The sequence below is a fragment of the Cnephaeus nilssonii genome (genome assembly GCF_951640355.1).
Source record: "Cnephaeus nilssonii genome assembly, chromosome: 2".
Lineage (NCBI taxonomy): Eukaryota > Metazoa > Chordata > Mammalia > Chiroptera > Vespertilionidae > Cnephaeus > Cnephaeus nilssonii.
In genome coordinates this window covers 109,191,931-109,215,600 of record NC_137073.1, presented here as the reverse complement: position 1 = coordinate 109,215,600, position 23,670 = coordinate 109,191,931, and the positions used below count along the sequence as shown (strand labels likewise).

Sequence of the window (23,670 nt, the reverse complement as noted above, 5' to 3'; positions counted from 1 at the left end):
AATGTTTCTCTCTCCCCGCCTCAAATCAATTTAAGAAATTCTCTAGTTATTGTGTATTTAAGACCCTCCTTTATTTTATAAAAGATTCCAAAGGCATCTGGGCCCGGACATCGTGGCTCAGTGGTAGAGTGTCGACCTATGAACCAGGAGGTCACTGTTGGAATTCCAGTCTCCATCCTATGCAGAAGACAGCTGATCAATGATTCTCTCTCATCATTGATCTTTTTCTCACTCCCCCTCGCCCTTCTTCTATGAAATCAATAAAAATATATTTCAAAAAAACAACACAAAATAAAACAAAGGGCATCTGGTATTTTGAGTACACCCTAGTGACATGATTGCATCTAGATTTGTGTTGGTTACATCTCCGCTAGCCTATTAAATTACATGATTATAATCTTAAATCATTTATTTTGTCAAAAGGTAGTCATATTAAACAACACTGTACTGCCAATTGTTCATCATATAAATCACCAACAAATATAGTTTTGTGTTTGTTTGCCAGGTGTAAGAACCTATACTTGGGCCCTAACCAGTTTGGCTGAGTGGATAGAGCGTCGGCCTGAGGACTCATGGGTCCCAGGTTCGATTCCGGTCAAGGGCATGTACCTTGGTTGCTGGCACATACCCAGTAGGGGGTGTGCAGGAGGCAGCTGATCGATGTTTCTCTCTCATAGATGTTTCTCTCTATCCCTCTCCCTTCCTGTCTGTAAAAAAATCAATAAAAATATATTTTAAAAAAAGAACCTATACTTGGGTACTTTTCTTTAGCATTCTCTGTTTAATTCCTGCCTAACGAACTCATATCCAAACCTACTGCAGGTCATTAACGTAGGAAGAAAAATGTAATACTATCTACAAGTGAATCAGCAACAACGGGACAGGCGGGAGGAGGTGGCAGAGGGAGGAGTGGCAAGCCGGTGGGACTGTTTCTGCAAGAGTGGAGCCCAGTGGAGAGCAGTTAGGAGGCAAGTTACAGGAGGAAATATTAACAAAAATGACAGGAAAGAAGGAAGGATTGAACGGACATCAAAACTGCATTAGGTAAGGTGACATGTTTTGTTGTGTCTTAGAGATTTAATGCCACTGTCTTCTTCCTTGGTAATTGTATGCACTTATAAAGAAATCATAATTAGGAGCCATTTTTCTCTTCACTTTATCATAATTCTGAGCAGGGTAGATGCAAATACAGTGAACCTGGGTCACAAAAGCGCTTCATTTCTTAGCACGCCTGACATTATCTTGCCAAATGACATAAACCTTACTTACCTTCTTGGAGAAAGGGAGCTTTGCAGCCTGGAAGTGTGAGCAGTCCTGGGCTTGCTAGGCGATGGCTTCTGTGCCGGTAGCTGTACCGATTCAGACAGCAGTTCATTCATCAGGCTGTATGCTTGTGAAATTCGACGACTGTAGTGGTCACAGAGTAGCAATCTTTAGAGAAAGAATTAAACAACATTTAGTAAGTCACTTTCAGTTCTTATTACTAGAAGGAACACAGTGTTTGAAGACCACCTAGCATGTGTTTTTTGCAATGCTTTTCAAATGCACTTCAAATATAATATCGAAGTTCGTATGTCTGAAGACCATTATACGGTATTATTAAAGGTGCCTATAGCTATGGCCTTAGAGGTAGTTTCAAAATGCATCCACATATCTGAATTGGGAGAGGGAGGGGAATCCAGAAATAAAACTCATAGAAAGTGAATGGAAGAAATAATATTTGAAAACAAATTCCTAAGTAGGCTAGTGGAGTCTATGGCAGTCCATCCCACAATTGACGAAAAAGGGACTACTATAGAAACCAGAATTCCGGAGGCATTTTCTGTGCCTCAGGCGAGCTAGCCAGCGAGGGTGCTACCACTCACCTGTCCTTTTCATGCTTCATCTTTTGTCTCAGCCTGATTTCCCTTGAAGTCATGTAAAACTGGACAAGAAATATCCAGTTAGCTCATTACTGTACAGTACAAATCATTAAACCATTATGATTCATGGGAAACATGAAAATCCCACTAATAAATTTTAACAGGAGGTTAAAACATAATTTTATCATTTAGGAAACAGTGCAAAATACTGTCATATTTGATGAAGCTTCTGACCCCAGCACAAAACAGGAAAATGTTAAAGCATCATGTAATTAAATAAATTCAATTTAATGAGTGGAATGCAAAGTCTATTTTAGTAGCTAAATTATTATGTTTTCTGGAAAAGAGATCCTTATCAGCTGCATTTAAAAGGGAAAATAAGAACCTATTAAGGATGGAGACACCTCTACTTCGTACTCAATCTCGTGATTAATCTCACCAATAGCTTGGTTGATAAAGCAGAAATGAGCCAAACTTCTGAAACCATCATTTTGATGTTTCAAAATGTTCACCAGAAACTTATTGCAGTGAATTCATTATAACTGTAAACTCTTCAAAACGTAGGCACCAAGAGGCAAACTAGCTAACGTCGCTATATACATCTTATTACAGAACATTAAGTTATGTTGAGTTGCTGATGAGGTTTTCTTTTCACACAAATTTTATGTATAAATAGGTGCACACAGAAGTGAATTCACTTTCTCAAGATCCTATATAGAAGTAGTCAGTAACAAATTATGACGTTTTTAATTACATTAACCCCTCACTATTCCCATACCTTTACCCAAATAGAAGCTACAAATAAAGAAATGAGGTCCGAGATCTTGAAGGACATGTCACAAAGTTTATAAACCCAACAGTCCCGATGCCCTCAGAGTCCATTTATTATATTTTGGACACAACTCTAACCCTCCTGGGTATTTGTTTGGCTGGCATGGAGGATGATATCAGATGCCCCCCACCCCATTGGGTGGAGGAAACACACACATACCCATGTGCCCTTTAAGATTCTGGTCATGTACCTCAGCAGCCCTGAAGGTCATCACTATGTTTCCAGAGCTACTGACAAAATGTTACATTGACATCAGCATGCTCTGCAGACACAGGTAAGTCAACTACCTTTACACTGCCAAGTAAACACTTTAAATACTAGTTCACCTACTTTTGCACCATTTGGTGCTTAAATGTGACAATCTTATCTGGAAAATTCACTTATGGAATGGTGCTAAAAAGAAGGAAGTACTTATTTCATGTTAGAAAGTAAAAGATAAACTGTAATCGAGATGGATCTGACTGGGGCTTTCCCAGCACTGTGATGACTGGGAGAACGCTGCTGTGTCACCGTTAGAAGAAGCACCTCTGACCCAGCCCGGGAAGCCACAGCAGAGCTCAGGGAACAGAATGCAGCCTGAGGGACAGGGGACACACACTGTGCATTGCTCTGTTGGTACAGGACTGGACCATAGTTTTTAAAAGGTTCTGTAGGGAAGGTACGGATAAAAACAGGTTCTAAATGGCTCTCCCACACACACAGGTATTCAGCTGCAACAGACTCTCGGGGAAAATACGGGAACTACTCCGACCATCACCCAATCACTCAAGCTCCTCATTTGTATAAAATGCTAGAGCCACAGTTAGCCTGCAGGAGAAAAAGTATTTAAGATAATTCAATGTAAGATGGTTGTGCAATACTCTGCTACCTTTTGTTAAGGTAATTTCCTAACTTAAGTAAAATGCTGACTTTTTTGTCAAATTAAAAATGCATTTAAATTTTGTTCATCCTTTTCTTAAATTTTGCCAGGAAAAAACCCACAGGATCCTGTGATGTCCCCTTGTCCCTGACCCTGCAGACTCACCACATTGCTCCTGGGGCAGAAGGGGTCGTGCTCCTGCCCCCTCCTCTCCGCCAGCTGGTGTAAGTACTCCGCCATCCTCTCTCTCCGCTTTCTTCTCATCCAGACTTGAATCTCTCTCCTCTCCTTGGCAGTTCTTCCAGATCGGCTACTGGAAGATTGCTGAATCCTAAGGAATGTAACAGGCAGAGTACTGCTTGACTTTAAATTTGTGATGGAGATAAGCAGTATCACAACTACATACTGTTTATTTGTTAAGATTCTGTCCCATCTCAAAAAGTGGCAGCTACACTAATAAAAGAGTAATATGCAAATTGACCATACCTTCACAATGCCCACCAGCCAATCAGGAGTGAGTATGCAAATTAACCCAACAAATATGGCAGGTTAATTTGCATATGCAGGCGCAGAGTGGCAGGGGGCAGGGTGGGACGTCTGTGTCGTCGCCACAGCAACAATGCAGGCATTCTGCACCGCCCCAGCTGCTCTCGGCCTCCAGACAGTGTGGGAAGGCAGAAACGGCTCAGGCTGGAGCAAAGGCGGTGCCAGCAGCCAGGGGAAGGAAGGCCCATTCTTGCACGAACCTTTGTGCATCGGGCCTCTAGTACAATTATAATCCCTGGTCAACTTGCTCTAACCTGTCCTCTGAAATCCCTGGAAATGACCTTGGGAAGGTCACCAGCAGCCTCCAGTCTTCATGCCACTGGACTTCTCTATAACTTGGCTCTTCCTTTCTGCTTTGAACTCTCTCTTGCCTGGTCCTTTCTAACCCAAAACTCTATGCAGCACCTTACATTGGCCCCTTCTTCTGAGCTCAGCACTTCAATACTAATGTCTTTCAAGGTGCTGCTTTGGACTTCTTAATCTGTAATCTGTTTCTGGATGGATGATCTCAAACATTTCCAAAACTTTACTACAGGAGCAACTTCTAAACTGCTGTCCTCTGGATCCAGCCTCCCGGGGGTTACCCTCTCTTCCTTCCCTCCAAGCCACAGGAGGGGTTAGCACTGTACTGTGGTCCTATGCCTCTCCCAACTTCCGGTTTTTCCCCCTCACATGCATTTCTCCCAGTAAACCTTGAGGACAGCTAATCCCACCTTGACTTCTGCTTCTCAGAGGTAAGAACTGACTCAAGTAGTACTGTGAGAGCACAAGAAAACGGGTGGTGTAAGGTGGGGATTAGGGGCAAACTCGTCACCTAGGGTGCAAAGAGGGCACCACTCTAGGAAGGCGGGTCACGGATATAAACGATGTTTTACATGAATGCATGCTGTCCTGGGAGTCTGGGCTCGGCATGCAGATTTCCTTAGCGAGACAGACAATGAAGGCAGTTTTAGGTATAGGTGCAGGAGAACATCCCGTTGGCAATGTTCATCAGTACTTAGCTTTAGGTCCTCCCAGAAGCAGATGCCAAAATGTTTATGGTTCACGAATATTCAAAATTAGCCATATTTTATCGAAACAAATTCAAAGCTTATAATAGATTTTTTCTCTTTATCATGAAACATTTTCTGATATTTACATATCGCTCCTCCCCTCCCCAGTAAAACCTGTGGCCTCCCCGGGACACAGCAGTGCACACTTGTCACAAGCTATCGCTGGAGGAATTGTGTCCTGTGCGGCTCCACCGAGAGGGTTCTGGAAGCTTGTGCCTAGTTTCCCATGGAATTTCTCCACGTACCTATTCCCTTTGCCGATTTGGCTTATTATCCTTTTGCTGCAATACATATAGTTGTGCACGTGACTAGTTGAATTCTGAGTCCTCCCGGTGAGTCACTGAACCTAGGCTGATCCTGGGGACCCTTTACCCGGGGTCGGAGCCACACCAGCACTGAAGTCTGACCGCTTTCTCCACCTCCCATAGTCCCTCACCAGGGGTTCCTCCAAATAAATCTCTAATCATCTAAATCTCATTTTGGCATCTGCTTCTCGGAGGACCTAAAACTAAGTACCAATGAACATTACCAACTGAATGTTCTCCTGGCACCTTATACCCAACACCACAGAAATCATCATCAGCTCTGTCATCCCAAGTAGAGAATCATTCTCACTTCCTCCTCACAGTCGCCAGGTTTACTCACGCTTGGGGCCCTTGCACTTCCCATAAGCCATCTCATGTCTAGACTACTAAGTCAGACCTCTGATTGGCTCCCATTTCTAGTTTAAAGCCCTTTGCTGACCCCTCCCCTCCCCCCCTACTGCTTGCAGATGGGCTAACTAGGAGAAATAGGATTAAATGTGTGTTGTACTCAGAGTGCTGAGGGTTTGGGAAAATGCATATGATGCAGATGTACCCTGTAAGTGAAATTAACCAGTGTTCTGAGGAGGGGAGGAGCGATACAGAAACATCACAAAATGTGTTCATGATAAAGAAAAAGACCTAATAAAGTATTTATACACAGCTCATCAGAGCCTGTTTGTCAGACTGTTGAGTTATTGTTGGACCACATGATAGGACCTTTTCTTTTTGGTCTTTGCAATTGTTGTAAATCTCTGTATGCACTTTGCTTTTTATTAAACGTGATCCAGGGCGGCCGTGACTTCATACACTAACACCAGCACGGACCTGCTTTCCATTGTGTTTAAGTGGGAGCCAAGCAGTGGTGGCCTGCTGTGAAGCTCACATTGCCAGGACGCGCCTCCCAGAGTAGTTTCAGTCTTTCAGTGTTGAGTAGTGAAAGGTACTAATGCATCAATGGTAATACATTTCTGGTTTAGTATAAATTGAGGATGTTTTTTAGTTGTGCATGAATGCTGGCAACTTAGTAAGTTTTGACAATTGTTTAAATGTGTAATGTTAAGCTTAGGTTTAAAAAGTAAAGCTGGTAAAATGGGTCTTTGTTATTTGCTTAAAAAAAAAATAAATGCGATGTGTGTGGTGCATTCTTAAAAAAAATAAAAAAGAAAAAGACCTATTGTAAGCTTTGAATTTGTTTCATTAAAATAATGCTAATTTTGAATATTCTTGAACCATAAACATTTTAAATGGTTAAGAATTAATTATTCAAAAAAATCAGTGGTTACCTAGAGATGCTCCTGGCTTGTTGTTCTGTTAATCCCAGCTCTTTGCTGGAAACTCCATCTTTGGTGATAAGGTCATCAATAATGTCTGCAATGTCAGTCAGCCCAGTCATCTGGAGTGGATCTGCTGAAACGCTTCATTTGCAAATGCAATTTAAGAAAAGTAGGTCAGTATCTACAACTTATTACAGCAATGAGAACATGCAAAACTATGCCCTGTGAGAGCATAAATGAACACAAAAATGATAAACATATAAATACTTGTTCCTTGTATTCTTTAATCCCGTAATCCTCAGTGGAAAAGCCTTATCATCAATAACTGATCAATATGTGCTCTTACAAAAGCAACATGAGGCCCAGGAGACAAGTTCTCCCTGTCCTGCCTGCTGAAACTTAATGCATATACAGTAAAAGAAAATGTAGCCAGTGCAGCTCATGGTATCCTTACTGCCTGCGCTAACACAGTGAGGGGTGTGACAGTCCTCAGACTTTTTAAAACATCCCATTCCCAACGGGAATTAATTATATTCCTTTAATCCACACACACAAAAAAATGTAGTGTAGACGTTCACATACATATGAACAACGCAATTTCCATAATGTATATGCCCAACTTTAAGTAAAATTGTAGATTAATTCTTAATATATTTACCTCTCAAATAACTCATCATTGTTATTCACACCTTTAAAAAAAAGAGAAATTATTTCAAAAAATTTTCAGGTCAGTTAATTTTCTACTTTCAATTATTAACCTGACTTAGGAATTATATAAACGGAAATTAAAATATTTTTAAACCTCCAAATTGGTTTAAAGGTATATGTATAGCATATTTATCCTCCTCTTGAATATGCTATTCGGTAGTAAATGTCCACATTTTTGAGATTACTACTTTTGTGCCCAGAATACTCTGAATAATACACTTTTAGGAGGTATAATCTTTCTTTGCTTAGTACAGTTTAGAATACTGGAGTGCAATTTATTCAAACAATCTCAAAACACAAACCTGGATGGTCTAAAAGTAATACATTTGGGAAAATATCTAATTTAAATCCAAGAAGCCTTTACCAAGAGAAAAAAAATTACAAGATTTAATGACAGCTTGTCTATAGCCTTTCTTTTATTTAAATGACAGCAATGCCATTTAAAAATAGCAATTGTTGCTGCTTACATTATTTCAACAATGGTAATAAAATATATTGTAAACATTCAGTAAAATCACTGACCATCGATATCTAGGTTTAAAAAAAAAGTTCAAATCCACTGTCAATGGTAAACCATTGCACTTAGTAGGACCTGTCATTCACATGCTAGAGCGATCTGTTAGGACTAAAGAAGAGCACTTCATTGCCAGCTGCAAATGAAACAGAATGAAAGGGGCACTAAGTTTTCTAAGCCTCAGTGTCCCTAACTGTGAAGGGCGGACACTGATGTTACCAGCCTGGCAGCCAGGTGGCCGGCGATGCCGTGGCCCAGCACTGATGGCACACGGCTGGGGCTCGATAAGTCACAGCCACTATTTGGTTTTCAAATTAAAATGCAAGTTCGCATAATTGGCAGTGTTTGAATTTCTCAATTTTTAAAAAAATCAAGTATTTTAGTAATTCCACTAATAAGCTACATAGAGATATGATGCTTGCTTGCAGTATATCTTATGAAGGTAACAAGACAGAGTTCATGTGAATGGTGCAATTTTTTAACTTCCCTTCACCCAAAATTTATAAGTATTGTAAAATGGCTTCACAAATCCTTCATAACTGTATTCCCAATAAATATTAGTAACAATAATATATTGTTACATCCTTCAGTATATTGGAAAATAAGAGTGTAAATTAATAAAGTGGAGAACAATACCAGGAAAACTTGTATTCTGGTCACTGGAGAGGCTGAGAACTGAGTCGGCAGAAGGAAACACACACGTTTTCGGACGAGAATGAGTTTCTGTTACTGAAAATTCATCTTCAAAAGTCTGTTCTTTGTCACTTTGATCTTCCTTATTCATATGAGTCAGGAAATGCACTAATCCAGAGTCTACATTACAATTAAAATAGTAGAGGGAAAAACCACATGTAAAGACAACGCGTAGCGGACACTTCCACATGGCAACAGATACATCAGAAGTTTGCAACATATTCTATAGCTTTTTACTGTTTAATGAAATGATATGATATTTAGAATTTATACTCTCCAACAGCAAAAAAAAAAATCGGTTAAGTTTATTACCAATTTCAGAAAACATAGCAGACTGAGCTAATGTGGACAGGGGCCTGCCCATCTTAAAAACACTAAAGAAATGCTAACTTAAAAAAATTGATTAATACACAAAACCCTGTAAATAAAAAAATCCCCTGGTGCCAGAAAAGGAATGGAATTCGAAGCTGGGAATACCTGGACAGCGACTCTGGCGGAGCCCCCAGAGGACCCGGGAGGCTCTGCAGGCTGCGGGGGTGGGGGGGTGGGGGGGGCACTAGGCTGCTTGGCGCAGCCTGGAGCTGAAGGACAGCAGCTCTGTCCTCAAAGTGGGGATGGGAAAACCTGCCCTGGACAAGCAGCAAAGACGTGTTCTGTCTGCCGGGATAGTGGACAGAAGAAAAATGAACATCACCTCTGAGAAATCAAACCCCTGTCTTGGCACAAATGGGCGTGGGGTCTGAATTTATACCATCCATATAGCACAGCAACTCCAAGCCAAGCAGTGTTCACAAAAATCTGTCCTAAAATTTTCTGCTTCAGTGACAGCAAATGCAAACCACTCCAAAGACAAGCATACACACTCAGCAGAACCCCCCAAAGATGATAAAACATAACAAGTCACACACAGAAAGACACAGCCATGAAAGAGACAGGATGCAGGCTCGACGACTGAGAACATGCACACATGAAATGAAGCAACCTGAAAGGGCATAAACACTCCTAGACATTAAACAGATAAAAGAAGACACAGAAACCACAATAAAAGAAGAGAAGAGTATATCCCAAGAGCAAAGAGATTTGAAAAAGAAACAGAACTTCACCAAAATTAAACTCCTACAGCAAAGAGGACATGGCCGAAGAGAGAACCGCAGACTAAAAGGTGGATCGCAGGACAGCGAGCACATCACACAGAGAAACGGTGGCAACTGAGAAGTGGCTAAGGGAACGGAGTGAGAAGGCCCGACGTACCATACAGAATAAATAAAAAGAAATATGCGCCTGGAAACAGTATCAAAATGCCAGAAGAGGGGGCAGCATTGGCTTCTCAGAGAGAAGGGGCTGCCGTGGGAGCCACATTTCCACACCAGTGACCCCCATCTAGAAACGGGGGCTGAGGGCTTCAACTCAGTGAAAACCATCCGTATCTGACGTCCCAAAGGCAATGCTCAATATCTTTCAAAGCCAGGCTGTGGGCAACCCCCACCCAGCCAGCTCCCCACAAACCTTCTTTGGAAATGGTAATGGGTTTTGAAGCCAGTGTTTTTTCAGACTCAGGGCCAGAAGACAATTCAATGTCATCCACAGGTTCAACCTGTAGAAAAACCACACCACAAAACAGCTGCTATAAACTTTACAGTGCAATCATTTCAAAATATTGAAAACAATTTTATGGAGGTTTTAAGCATTTGCCTTAATGCAACAAATAAAAGAAAGGGGAAGTTTTACTTATTTGTGGCGTAACTGATTTAACCTTTTAAGAGCTCAGGAAAATAGCATCATGTCATATAATTTTAGACTAGGGAGCAACGTCAACTCCCATCCAGACAAAACCTTTTATTCTGAAGATGAGAGACCAAGGCCAGAGACATTCAGTGACTTCCTCAGAGGCAGACATGGACTTGTACCGGGTCTTTGAGGCTCCTTGTCAGTGCTGGTCCACGGTAGCCCTGTCTCCTCCAGGCCTACAAGCTGCTTTCTTACCTAAAAGGGGCAGTCAGCAGCTCTGCATCTGTATGTGCTTTCTAACAGGAAGAGAACATCTTAAACCAAAATGCCAAACCTGCCATTTAAATCAATACTATTTCCTTCAAGGCACTTCACATCATTACCTATTACACTGTCTTACGTCAGATATTTTTAGTGTAGTTTCTCATATGTTTAATCTTAACTTTTAATGGGTGTTCAATATCTGGATTGATAAATACATCTTTAACCTGTCAGCATGCCCGTGATCTGAAGTGCTTGTTGGTACGTCAGGGATGAGATTCTTTTTTTCTTTTTTTAAATATATTTTTATTGACCTCAGAGAGGAAGAGGGAGGGAGAGAGAGATAGTAACATCAATGATGAGAGAGAATCACCAATCGGCTGCCTCCCACACGCCCCACACTGGGGATCGAGCCCGCGGAACCCGGGCACGTGCCCCGACTGGGAATCGAACCAGGACTTCCTCAGTCCGCAGGCCGATGCTCTATCCACGGAGCCAAACCAGCCAAGGGCAGGGATGGGATCCTTATCCTGCAGACCAATCTGCATTTCCCAATATAAGTCTCTAACGCATTCCAAACATCTTCACTATTTATTCCTTAATCTTTATTTTACATAAATTTTACTTCTTAAAAAAGGACAGGATATTTGTGCAAAATAATTAACAAATGTTGGAGACTTCCTTTGTAGTTGTCGATCATGATATACCAATATACATAAACATTCATCTTTTTATTATGAATACTTTTTAAAGAAAACTTGTAAGGACTACTAATCCATTGTATATTTAAAAGAAACTGAGAATTCCAAATAGAAGGACAGTATTTATAAAGTTATAAAAATCTTGCTGAAGAAAATGATAATCAGGAGCAGGGTTTGTTTCAAAGCACATTCTGGTTTTATAAGTCATATATATTTTTTTCCCTGGGAGAAGCTTAAGTTCCCTCCTTAAAAGCTTAAGGCAGTGGTTCTCAACTGGAGGCAGCTGACAGCGAGTGCCGAGACCAGGGATGCTACCAGCAAGCCTACGATGGGGGACAGCCGCCCCAACACACACAATTATCTGGCCACTCTTTTGAAAAACCGAGTGTTTATAAAATTACGGTACACTACAAATCTGGTAACTTGGTAATAAAAAACCAAATGAAGACCGTCTACCTCCTGGCAGTGCCGGTCCACCACCGGGTCCACCATCCCGTGCTCGGGGAAGTCCTGCTCGATGCGGTCGGCGATGCTCTGTATGGCCAGCAGCTGCGCGTCAATTTTCCGGAGCTGAGAGCTGAGGCGCTGCAGCCGGGGGCGCGCTGCAGGGCGGGGCGCAGGGCCAGGGGCGGGGGCGCCCTGCAGCAGTTCCTGCAGCAGGTAGTCCCGCAGCCCGCCCCCTTCCGCGGCATCCGGCTGCGAGCTCTCTTCTTTGAATTGGAAAGCTGGCTTCGGCACGTCTGAGTATTAATAAGGGTAATAAGAGAACTGATTACAATTCAGGGAGAGGTAGATGCTGATGATCGGACCTTTTGGAAGATCTCAATTTAAGTGGACGTAAAATCCCGTTCCAAATCAGTTTTAATTATAGACTTAAAATGCCATTTGTCTCTGTTGTGAGGTAAGAATATAAGTGTTACTGTGTCCACAATCTTCTACATACAAAGCAGTTTGAATGTTACTTTAAAAAAATTTTTTTTTTTTTTTAATTTCAGAGAGGAAGCAGAGGGAGAGATAGAAACATCAGTGATGAGAGAGAATCACTGATCGGCTGCCTCCTGCACGCCCCACACTGGGGATCGAGCCGGCCACCCGGACATGTGCCCTAACCAGGAATGGAACCAGGACCTCCCGGTTCATAGGTCAATGCTCAACCATTGAGCAACACCAGCCAGGCTTGAATGTTACTTTTATCCTCTGCTACAAAAATATAATAAAAAAAGCAACTTTTAAACTCTCCTTGAAAACCAACAATATCACACAGTAAACGCTAGACCCAACGTCAGCCATTCCTGACTCTGAGGGGATCTCAGGCCGTCAACCTGCCTACCTCGGAGGGTTTGTGAAGATCAAGCCATGGGGCAAACTAATCTGAAACGTGGGTTACTGAACAAATGTAAGTAGTACTATTCTTTCCGTCCCGATGGAGGCACGTTCCGGGGTTGGCAACATGGGTGGTGACCTTTCCCTAGCGGCTTCGGCTGCGCCTTGGTTACCGTCCTCAGTACTCTACCACCTGCCCTTCCTGTTTCCCAGCAGCCTGAAGGTCTCCCTTCATCACTCTCAGGAAAGAATCTGGTGCATGAACTTCAAATAGAAAATACAGCAAAAAAGCCCGCCGGCATGGCTCAGTGGTTGAGCGTCAACCTATGAGCCAGGGCGGTCACGGTTCAATTCCCGGTCAGGGCCCAGGCCCAGGTTGGGTGCTCGATCCCCAGTGTGGGGCGAGCAGGAGGCAGCCGATCAATGATTCTCTGTCATCATTGATGTTTCTCTCTCATCCTCTCTGAAATCAATAAAAAGAAAATACAGCCAAAGAAATGGACATCCCCAAGCCCGATGGCCAGCAGACCCTTTGCCCGGAGAACCTGCGCCCCCAGTGACGTGGGCTCATCACCCAGGAGGGGACCTCGGCGTCCCATGGGCTGCGGGGCTCCCCCTCGGCCCCGCCCCGCTGCTGTCATTACGGCCGGAGTCCCCACAGGAGATGCTTCTACAACAGGAAGCAGCCGTTATTGCAAATGAGTAAGTTTCCACTGAAACAGGATTTGTAGTTTGTTTTCCATTTAAAAGCCTAGGGCCCCGCCCCCCTTTGCCCAGCCTTTTCCTATAATGCAAATCCCAGGCAACTCTACAGTGTGCCTGCCTATATAAATACCGTGATAACATTTAATTTTAAAATGTCTTCCTTTTAAACAGGCATTGTTAAGTCCTTCTCTTTAATAAGTATAGCCGGGTCCACCGACATTCTCCTGACCAGGCAGTCTCCCCCCAAGTACCCCCTCAAAGGTGAGCACGGACAGCTCCACGGCAGAGGACATCAAGCCGTCGTCTGAAATGCTGCCTGAGACATTCAGTGGTCCCAGGGCGACAGGTCTGGTTCCATTTTCAAAATTTCAGAATCCAACCTCTATGAAAGGAAGGGGAAGTGCGGGAGGCCTCGGGAGCCACAGGAGGGCCAGCTGCAGCTCATGGTGCCGGTCCCCCAGGCAGGGGCAGGGCTGGGGCTGAAGCCCAGGTCTGCTCTGTCTGGATCTGAAGTCCACGCTCTTTCCTGCTCCAGCCTGAAAGCTGCAGCCTCCCAGGCCTCCTCACGGCCTCCTCACGCCCCACGCAGCCAGCAGCCCTGGCAGAGAGGGCTGAGCCTTTGGGTCTGAAACGCTGGCCCTACGTGCACTTGCAGCTGCAGACACTCGCCCTGACACCGTCCCGTCCAGCTCCTCACAGCCCCGGGGCCGCGCTGACACCATGAGCAGGCAGTACTGACCGCCCCCAGCATCTGACAGCCAGGCTGGGCCACCCTCCCAACAGGTGGCTGCTGTCGGAGGTCAGGCCGCATGTGTGATTCATCTAGTCACTCACATGATGTAATGACTGCGTTTTGAAGAAATCATCTTAATCTTGCAAGTATTTTACAATAATGCAACCTGATTTATGACTATAAAACCCAATATTTTACTAATAAAGCACTGTTGGCTACCATGCCTGTGTATTCCTATGTGCTATTCTAGAATTTCCTACCTTTTTAAATGTGAGAATTCCTTTTAACGCCAAAAACCTCATTAAATCCCACAGGGTATTTTTTGCTAAGCTCATTAATTGAGAAAAGACATCTGCAGCCTCCCTGCAAAATATCCACGGCCGAGAGCCGGCCCACATTACCCACCTGTCCCCTCCTCCTCGGCAAGGGAGTAGTGGCTTCTGGTTCATTCTGCAATTGCCAGGTTTTAGCGCTTGTCTCCCCTGGGGCAGCGATCGGGAAGGGGCGCTCACCTCTGTCCTCTCCGACTGACGATGGAGGGGAGGGGACCCCGGGCTCCTCCGCTTGGGCAGCGCCTGCTCTCCAGCTCCCCCCCTCCACACAGGATGGTGACGCCTCTGCAGGTGTGAGAGGTAAGTCCAGCGCAGAACTGGCAGGTCCTGTAAGAAAGCAAAAGGCAGAAAAGACCGATTCTACGCTTCTGAAGGAGGAATTCGGAAGATGCACAGCTCACTTCTGAGCACGAATGTAAACATCCACGCCGCAGTGGTTTCCAGGGCGGCAGGGAGATGGAAGCAGGTCAACAATGCTGTGGGCAAACTACCTTGACTCTTCACCCTGCGCAGGGGAGCAGCAGCGGGCACGGAGGCGGCCATGTGATGTAACGCTGCCCAGGACGGCCCTTCCGCCTGCCGTGGGGGGACGTCCTCGTCGGAAGGCTCTCTGACAGGCAGTTCCTGCAGGTGGCCAGCTTCAATGTCAATCACGTTTATGTAAGTGTGTCCAACCTGAGCCAAAGCATAACACCAAAGGGAGTTACGTGCTTTACTCTACGGCCACTCTGTCCCCCCCCACCCCCCCACCCCCATAAAAAAGTCTGCTCCCGAAGGCAAGGAGGGCTCCCAGGCGCCCACTTCAGGGAAAGCTGCCGGAAGCACTGCTCTCATCTCAGTGTATAATATTTAACCTTACCTTTTTACCTTTCCAGCAGGCTGCACGGGTAAGACTGGCAGCCTCATTTCATCCATACACTTGAATAATGAGGATGACCATATGCATTTTAGCATAAAGCTATTATGAAAACTTCTGAACAAAACCCAAACCAAATGCCGTACCGTGTCCGAGGCTGCAGGTGACAAAGGCTGCTCTGCCCGTTCGGAGGGAAGGCGGAGATTCAGAAACACATCTGGAGGCAACGGCTCGGGGACAGTCACAGGTTCACATTCTGAGAATTAAAAACAGAAAAATCAGGAGCATAAAGAAACCTGTCATCAGTCCTCAGTCATTAGCTTTGTAAGAACAAGCTATCAACAAACAACATGTATTTGTTCAAAACCTAAGTAGAAGGTTCACAGGTGTAATTTACTCTAGAGCAGTGGTCGGCAAACTCATTAGCCAACAGAGCCAAATATCAACAGGACAACGATTGAAATTTCTTTTGAGAGCCAAATTTTTTAAACTTAAACTTCTTCTATCACCACTTCTTCAAAATAGACTCGCCCAGGCCGTGGTATTTTGTGGAAGAGCCACACTCCAGGGGCCAAAGAGCCGCATGTGGCTCGCGAGCCGCAGTTTGCCGACCACGGCTCTAGAGTAATTCTTAACTGAACGGAGACTGACTATTGCTTTTCTCATATGAAGGATTCGAAGAATAATAAAGTATGTAAGTCACGTCAAGAAAATACTGTATTTCCTATTTTCCATTTCAGATCATATTAAGTCATGTTTGTTTATTTAAGAATCACTAATTTCTTTTTTGCTTTCAACATTGTTTATCTGTTTATTTTAATAGCTTTATTGAGGGGGACCTAATTCACAGAGTCCATAGATAAATTTTACTACTCAAGATGCTTAACACCTAAATTTTATAAAACCCACTTAACTTCTTATTCAAAAGTAAAATAAAGAAACCTGTCACAATAGGTCAGCAGACGATCTAACTCAGTGTCTCTTGTCCTAGGACTCCAATCTTATTTCCTAGCATCTATTTTTAATAGAACAGTACTTTTAAATTTCATATGCAAACCATAGCTCATTGTCATATTGAGTATTGGAAACTTGGTACCTGGGCTTGAATTTATACCTTACGACCACCATAAAACTAGAAGACAGGAAGTGAAAATACTTAAATTACTGTCTGTCTCTATTAGATCCATGGATTGGTGTGAATGCTTTTTCATGGGGGGGAAGGGGGGGAAACTCCTGTTTTGACATCATGCAGACATAATCTTTAACAGTCAGGCTTTCTCAAAAAAAATTTTTAAAAAAGGAAGAAAGCACACCTGGTGTGGAGGAAATGGCTTGTGGATTTTCCCGACATTCAGAAACCACTTGAGAAGCAGCTTCTTTATCTTGTAGTCAATTAGGAGATTTGAGGCAAAAAGAGAAACAGAAAAAGGATTTCATAAACACAGGGAAAATTAAATACATAAATGCAGATTTTTAGACTACTGAGTATAAAAGATAGTAGAAAAGTAGACAACTTAAATTTTTAATTTTAAAAAATTAATAACTTCGTATTTTATTATTATTTATATCCTGGGCCTCATTACCTGACAAACAGGCTGCAGACTTTAGACTGCCCAGCAAAGAACACCCAAGCGCTATCTCATTTAAGAATGTCTCACAGGTGACCAACAGACATATGAGAAGATGCTTAAGGTCATTAGTCATCAGAGATGCAAATTAAAACCACAATAAGCTATCACATCAAGCCTGTCAGAATTGCTATCATCAATAAATTAACAAATACAGCGGGCTGGTGAGGATGTGGAGAAAAGGGAGCCCTCGTGCACTGCTGATGGGAATGCAGACTGGTGCAGCCACTGTGGAGAACAGTATGAAGATTCCTCAAAAATTAAAAATGGAACTGCCTTAATGACCCAGCAATTCCACTTCTGGGAATATATTCAAGGAAACACGAACTACTAATTCAAAAGAATATATGCACCCCTATGTGCGCTGCAGCAGTATTTACAATAGCCAAGATCTGGAAGTACATAAGTGCCCATCTATATATATATAAAATAGAGAAATATGCTAATTAACCAGGACGCCATAACGCGTCAACCGGACAGGAGGAGGTTGCACATGCAACGTCGGGGGTGGGGTGGCAGGGGCCTTCGCACGCGCCTGCGCTGGGGGAGGGCCTGGTCAACAGCCGCTGAGGCTGCTTCAAGGGCTGGAGAGGGAGGCAGGGCCAGACCTGCAGAGGCCGCGGCTGCTGCGGGGCCGGGGAGCCAGGCAGGGCCGAACCGGCGACTCCAGGGTGGGCGGCACAGCTTGACAGCAGGGCCTGCTTGGCCATCGCCGCGGTGTAGGGCAGGCAGGCCCCGCAGAGAGCAGAGAACCACGGGGAGCGGGCCTAAGCCATTAGTAGGACATCCCCTGAGGGCTCCCAGATTGCAGAGGGTGCAGGTCGGGCTGAAGGACTCTCACCCCCATGCACGAATTTTGTGCACCGGGCCTCTAGTCAGTAGATAAGTGGATTTTAAAAAACCCGTGGTACATTTAAACAATGGAATATTTTTTGGCCATAAAAAAAGAACAAAATCTTATCATTTGCAACAGCATGGATAGACCTAGAGGGTATTATGCTAAATGAATTAAGTCAGTCAGAGAAAGACAAAGACCATATGATTTCCCTTATATGTGGAATCTAAAGCACAATATAAACAAATAAGCAAAACAGAAACAGACTCATAGATGCAGAGAACAGCCTGGGTGTCAGAGGGAAGAGGGGTGGGGGACTGGGTGACAAAGGGGAAGGATTGAGAAGGACAGATTGGTAGTTACAAACTAGTCACAGGGAGGTGAAGTCCAACAGAGGGAATCCAGTCAATAACATTGTCATCACTTTGTGTGGGCCAGGTGGTACTGGAACTGTCAGGGGGAACACTCTGTGCAGTATTTGACTGTCTAAACACTATGCTGTACACCTGAAACTAATGCAAAACATGGACTGTAAACAGTAATTGGGAAAATAAAATTTTTAAAGAATATCTCAAATTCACACTAAAAAACATACGTGCTCAATCTCATTCAGAAAGAAGCAAAAATGTAAAACGTGAAATGCCTTTCTTTGACCTTTCAAACTGGTAAAGATAAAAGAGCTAAATCACGGTAATGACAAAAAAAAGGCTCTTATGCAAAACAACTCACTGAAACCTTATTTTTGGAAGAAAAATCCTAGAAACCACTAATGTACTTGACATTAAGGAATTAGTTACATATTTATGGCACAGATGGAAAATGTTGTCCCAGCCCATCCAATACACCTACATGTCATTAAACATCCCTTAAACACCTACCTATCTATCCATCCAGCGTTACTAAATAATACACAGCATGTTCAACACCACTTCTTAATTAACACTCATTTAACCCATTAATCCATGTGCAATACACAATCACATGGAACACAGCAGATATGAATCACCTTCAACACCACAGCAAACATGTGCTATAATGTAAGTGAATAATGAAATAATATGTGAAGACACATTCTAACTTGAGAGTGTCCACCCCCAGGGACCGGGGAAAAACAAACATTGGAGCCCATAAGGTTAAACTCTTAGGGAGCAGAGCAATGCCCCGACGATGCGCGTGCAGACGGCCGGGAACACAGCTGTGCTACGCGTGTCTGACGGCCGGGAGCACCGCTGTGCTACGCTTGTCTGACAGCCGGGAGCACCGCTGTGCTACGCGTGTCTGACAGCCGGGAGCACCGCTGTGCTACGCGTGTCTGATGGCCAGGAACACAGCTGTGCTACACGTGTCTGACGGCCGGGAGCACCGCTGTGCTACGCGTGTCTGATGGCCGGGAACACAGCTGTGCTACACGTGTCTGACGGCCGGGAGCACCGCTGTGCTACGCGTGTCTGACGGCCGGGAGCACCGCTGTGCTACGCGTGTCTGACGGCCGGGAGCCGCTGTGCTACGCGTGTCTGACAGCCGGGAGCACCGCTGTGCTACGCGTGTCTGACGGCCGGGAGCCGCTGTGCTACGCGTGTCTGACGGCCGGGAGCACCGCTGTGCTACGCGTGTCTGACGGCCGGGAGCACCGCTGTGCTACGCGTGTCTGACGGCCGGGAGCACCGCTGTGCTACGCGTGTCTGACGGCCGGGAACACAGCTGTGCTACGCGTCTGACGGCCGGGAGCACCGCTGTGCTACGCGTGTCTGACAGCCGGGAGCACCGCTGTGCTACGCGTGTCTGTCGGCCGGGAGCCGCTGTGCTACGCGTGTCTGACGGCCGGGAGCACCGCTGTGCTACGCGTGTCTGACGGCCGGGAGCACCGCTGTGCTATGCGTGTCTGACGGCCGGGAGCACCGCTGTGCTACGCGTGTCTGACGGCCGGGAGCACCGCTGTGCTACGCGTGTCTGACGGCCGGGAGCACCGCTGTGCTACGCGTGTCTGACGGCCGGGAGCACCGCTGTGCTACGCGTGTCTGACGGCCGGGAGCCGCTGTGCTACGCGTGTCTGACAGCCGGGAGCACCGCTGTGCTACGCGTGTCTGACGGCCGGGAGCCGCTGTGCTACGCGTGTCTGACGGCCGGGAGCACCGCTGTGCTACGCGTGTCTGACGGCCGGGAGCACCGCTGTGCTACGCGTGTCTGACGGCCGGGAGCACCGCTGTGCTACGCGTGTCTGACGGCCGGGAACACAGCTGTGCTACGCGTCTGACGGCCGGGAGCACCGCTGTGCTACGCGTGTCTGACAGCCGGGAGCACCGCTGTGCTACGCGTGTCTGTCGGCCGGGAGCCGCTGTGCTACGCGTGTCTGACGGCCGGGAGCACCGCTGTGCTACGCGTGTCTGACGGCCGGGAGCACCGCTGTGCTATGCGTGTCTGACGGCCGGGAGCACCGCTGTGCTACGCGTGTCTGACGGCCGGGAGCACCGCTGTGCTACGCGTGTCTGACGGCCGGGAGCACCGCTGTGCTACGCGTGTCTGACGGCCGGGAACACAGCTGTGCTATGCATGTCTGACGGCCGGGAACACAGCTGTGCTACACGTGTCTGACGGCCGGGAACACAGCTGTGCTATGCATGTCTGACGGCCGGGAGCACAGCTGTGCTATGCGTGTCTGATGGCCGGGAACACAGCTGTGCTATGCGTGTCTGTGTAAAATGCACAAAAGACAATGGAAAGGAAAAAACACCAAAACATTACTTCTGAATGTGTCATCATAGTTCATTTCATCTTCTTCCCAGCTTGCTTTATTATCCATTCTACAATGATCATAAATTACTTGGAAACCATGCAAGTATTTCACAATAATATAAATTCAGAGGTTTAAAAAGGCCCCACGAGGTCCCATACAGTTAAGAGAAACTGCTTCCCGAACGTCCTATAAAAGCATCAGTCCAACGCCAAGGTAGAGAGCTCCCATTTACGAGGGGGTCTGCCGGGCAACCCTGCAGGCACTCCTGCTCACCGCCGTCTCCCTCTCCTGGCAGAGCTGCGCGGCCCGCCCCACGCACACGCACCCTGGTCCCCCAACTCACCTGTTCCAGCCACACCCCGGCCTCTCAGGCCAGAGCAACATTCTGTCTATGGACTTAGGGCGCAGCCCATGGCATCTCTGAACAAACATCTCTAGTATGCTTCAAGTTATCACAAATTCTATTGGAAATTTGATTTTAAGTTTAAAATGTGTAAAGCATGTATCAGGGTTGTAGACAAGAACCTGGGATGACGGACTAACACCACATAATTTAAATTCCCCTTACATCATTTTGGAGAAAAAGTCTAAATAGATTAAAGGTTGCAAAATGCATGAATGTTTGACGTTCCAGCAGAGCAGCATGTTACCTGGGTCTGTGTTGGTGCTTGCATCCTGACACCCCACAGCGTTCCTCCTCACAGCGGCCAGGAAATGCAGCCCCGCGCACGTGGTGACGTCACCTTGCAGCGTTTCTGAAATGGACGACAGACATTGGGACCCACGGGCGAGGGCCAACGGATGACCCGGAGCCCGAGGCAGGGGAGCTCGCGCAAGGGAGGCGAGGTCCGAGGTGTGGAGCCTTTCTGGATGAGGTGGCAGCTGACTCCGAGAGGCAGCTCAGTGGCATCAAACCCAAATCGTGGGGACTGGGCATGCCCGGCCTCGACACGGAGGCGTTCCGGCTGCTGAGGAGCAGTCATGGTTAAGCAGGGGCGTGATATGGTCAGACTGATGTTCTGGAAAAACCCCCCGGCCGGTGTGTGGAGCAGGGATCTGAGGGGAAAACCTGAAGAAAGGCAACCGGATGAGGTGCCGCGGTACAAACGAGACAGGGACGGTGGCGGGGGGGACGGTGGGGACGGTGGGGACGGTGGGGACGGGCAGAGACGCCACGGAAGAGTGACAAAGGGCGGGAGACCGGCGGCTGAGCACCCAGGAGGGGAGGGGCGGGCGGATCTCAGAAGGACCTGAGTTTGAGGTTCGATGGTAGTAACACCAACGAAGAGAGAACAAGCCAGCTGGTGGGGGAGGGATGGTGAATTCCGACGTCCACGCCGGCCTGAGGCAGTTCGCACCCACACGGAAAGGTGCGGCGGGGGAGGGTCCCAGTCCAGTCTGTTACTGGAGTTTGGGTGTAGACGGGGTTTTCCTGGGAGGTCACCCAGGGGTCCAAGCAGAGTAAGAGTGTCAGTGATGGGTGTTATAATAAAAAGTACAGGGTTGGCCTTTGGCCCCGGTTCCAAGCACAGAGCTCCCTAAACTCTCAGATCGTCCGAGTGCAGGCGTGCCTGTCATCACTCATGAGCCCCCTGCTCGGACCTGAGTTTATGCCAAGGCAGCGGGCCCGGCGGCCCCGGGAGAGCTCCAGGCCGACTGGCCCCGAGGCCCCAACCACAAGATCAGAGGGCTGGGCCTGAGCCCCGCCCCGCCCCGCCCCAGGGAGATGGAGCTCGAGCACCATGGCCTGTGCCCTGTCAGTCATGACTACCCAACGGCTGCAGGGCCTCTGGGCTGATGAGCAAGGGGATGTGCTGGGCGGGCGGCGCCCCAGGGAGAGGCGGGCTCCCTGAGGAGAAAGCCTTGGGGATACACACATTTGGCTGCAAGGAAGCAATGGAGCAGCTGAAGACAGAAAACCATTTGCTACCCATGAGCAAGTTCTGGTTTCTGAACCGAGGCCTTTAAAGTGAGGAAGCTGACCCTGGCATGCTCTCCCACCATTCCCTTCGGCCTTAAATACCAGCACGTTACCCGAGCTTCTAACCAACCGCACTGCTCACTGTGGTGGCGGCAAACTGGCTCTGTGAAGGGCTGGAGGGTATTTGCTTCGTGAACCACGTGGTCCCTTTCAGCAGCGCGACGGCCGCCTCGGACCACGTGCACCACGTGGACGGCTGCGTTTCAGGGAAACCGGATTTCCAAACAGGCGTGGTCTGACCTGGCCTGTGGCCCTAGTCTGTCTGTCAGGAGTGCTCTATTGGATCTCACACACACACACACACACACACACACACACCCCACACACTTACACACACACACACACACCACACACACACCACACACACACACACCACACACACTTACACACACCACACACACTTACACACACACACACACACACCACACACACACACACCACACACACTTACACACACCACACACACTTACACACACACACACCACACACACACACACCACACACACACACCACACACACACACACACACACCACACACACACACACCAAACACACACACACCACCGGGTCAGAATTCAGCCTCATTTTTATCTAGATGTTTCTAGATACGTGGTCTGGAAGCTGACTGTAACTGAGCTCAGACACCACACGCATCAGGCATATACATACCCAGAGGGATTTCAAAGGCATCCAACGTCTGGGAACCACGATGTGCCCGCTGCTCCTAAACGAATCCCAAATGGTGAACCTAAGGTTAACTCAATGACATTTGTTACTTTGAAAAATATATATAACAGCTCTGAGCATGGTTAAGTCTTAGGAATAGGTTCCATCCCTTAATTCTAGAAATATTTACTTAGTCTATCAAGTTACTTACTCCATCAAAGTGACCCTTCGAAGGAGTTCCCGAAAGTCCCAAGTCGGGAATGAAGAAGGAGGTCACCGGCTTCATCCGCTTACTAACCGCCACCTGCACTCCCTCCCGCAGAGCAGGCTTAGCGCCGGGACCCCCTCGGGGCAGGAGTACTCATGGGCCCCACTAATGAGGACTTCACGGGACGTGCGCCTCGTAAACATTCATGTAAACAAAGCTGTCCCGTTTACTTAACCTGTTGTTGCAAAACTAGGGAAACAGGTCACACATTTGGGAGTGTCTGAGGAGATGTGATTTCCAACATAGGCTGCATATGAGCGTGTGTGGGACCTTT

The 23,670-nt window shown here is 46.6% G+C and overlaps 1 protein-coding gene across 4 annotated transcripts in view; it reads right to left on the bottom strand.

Annotated features, from left to right (window-relative positions):
• The window catches only part of CPLANE1 (ciliogenesis and planar polarity effector complex subunit 1), a 71,124-nt gene that overhangs the window by 5,736 nt on the left and 41,718 nt on the right, over window positions 1-23,670 (bottom strand). For 3 of the 4 annotated variants that reach the window (XM_079759976.1, XM_079759975.1, XM_079759978.1), the window contains 14 exons: window positions 23,132-23,186; window positions 21,132-21,236; window positions 16,598-16,666; window positions 15,431-15,540; window positions 14,920-15,103; window positions 14,609-14,755; window positions 11,792-12,075; window positions 10,152-10,239; window positions 8,589-8,765; window positions 7,389-7,419; window positions 6,740-6,871; window positions 3,719-3,884; window positions 1,866-1,924; window positions 1,270-1,431 (listed from right to left, as the gene is read on the bottom strand). In XM_079759976.1, the coding sequence (XP_079616102.1) occupies window positions 1,270-1,431; window positions 1,866-1,924; window positions 3,719-3,884; window positions 6,740-6,871; window positions 7,389-7,419; window positions 8,589-8,765; window positions 10,152-10,239; window positions 11,792-12,075; window positions 14,609-14,755; window positions 14,920-15,103; window positions 15,431-15,540; window positions 16,598-16,666; window positions 21,132-21,236; window positions 23,132-23,186 (1,769 nt within the window). The remainder of the gene's footprint in view (window positions 1-1,269; window positions 1,432-1,865; window positions 1,925-3,718; window positions 3,885-6,739; window positions 6,872-7,388; window positions 7,420-8,588; window positions 8,766-10,151; window positions 10,240-11,791; window positions 12,076-14,608; window positions 14,756-14,919; window positions 15,104-15,430; window positions 15,541-16,597; window positions 16,667-21,131; window positions 21,237-23,131; window positions 23,187-23,670) is intronic. The other variant, XM_079759977.1, reaches the window with a different exon arrangement.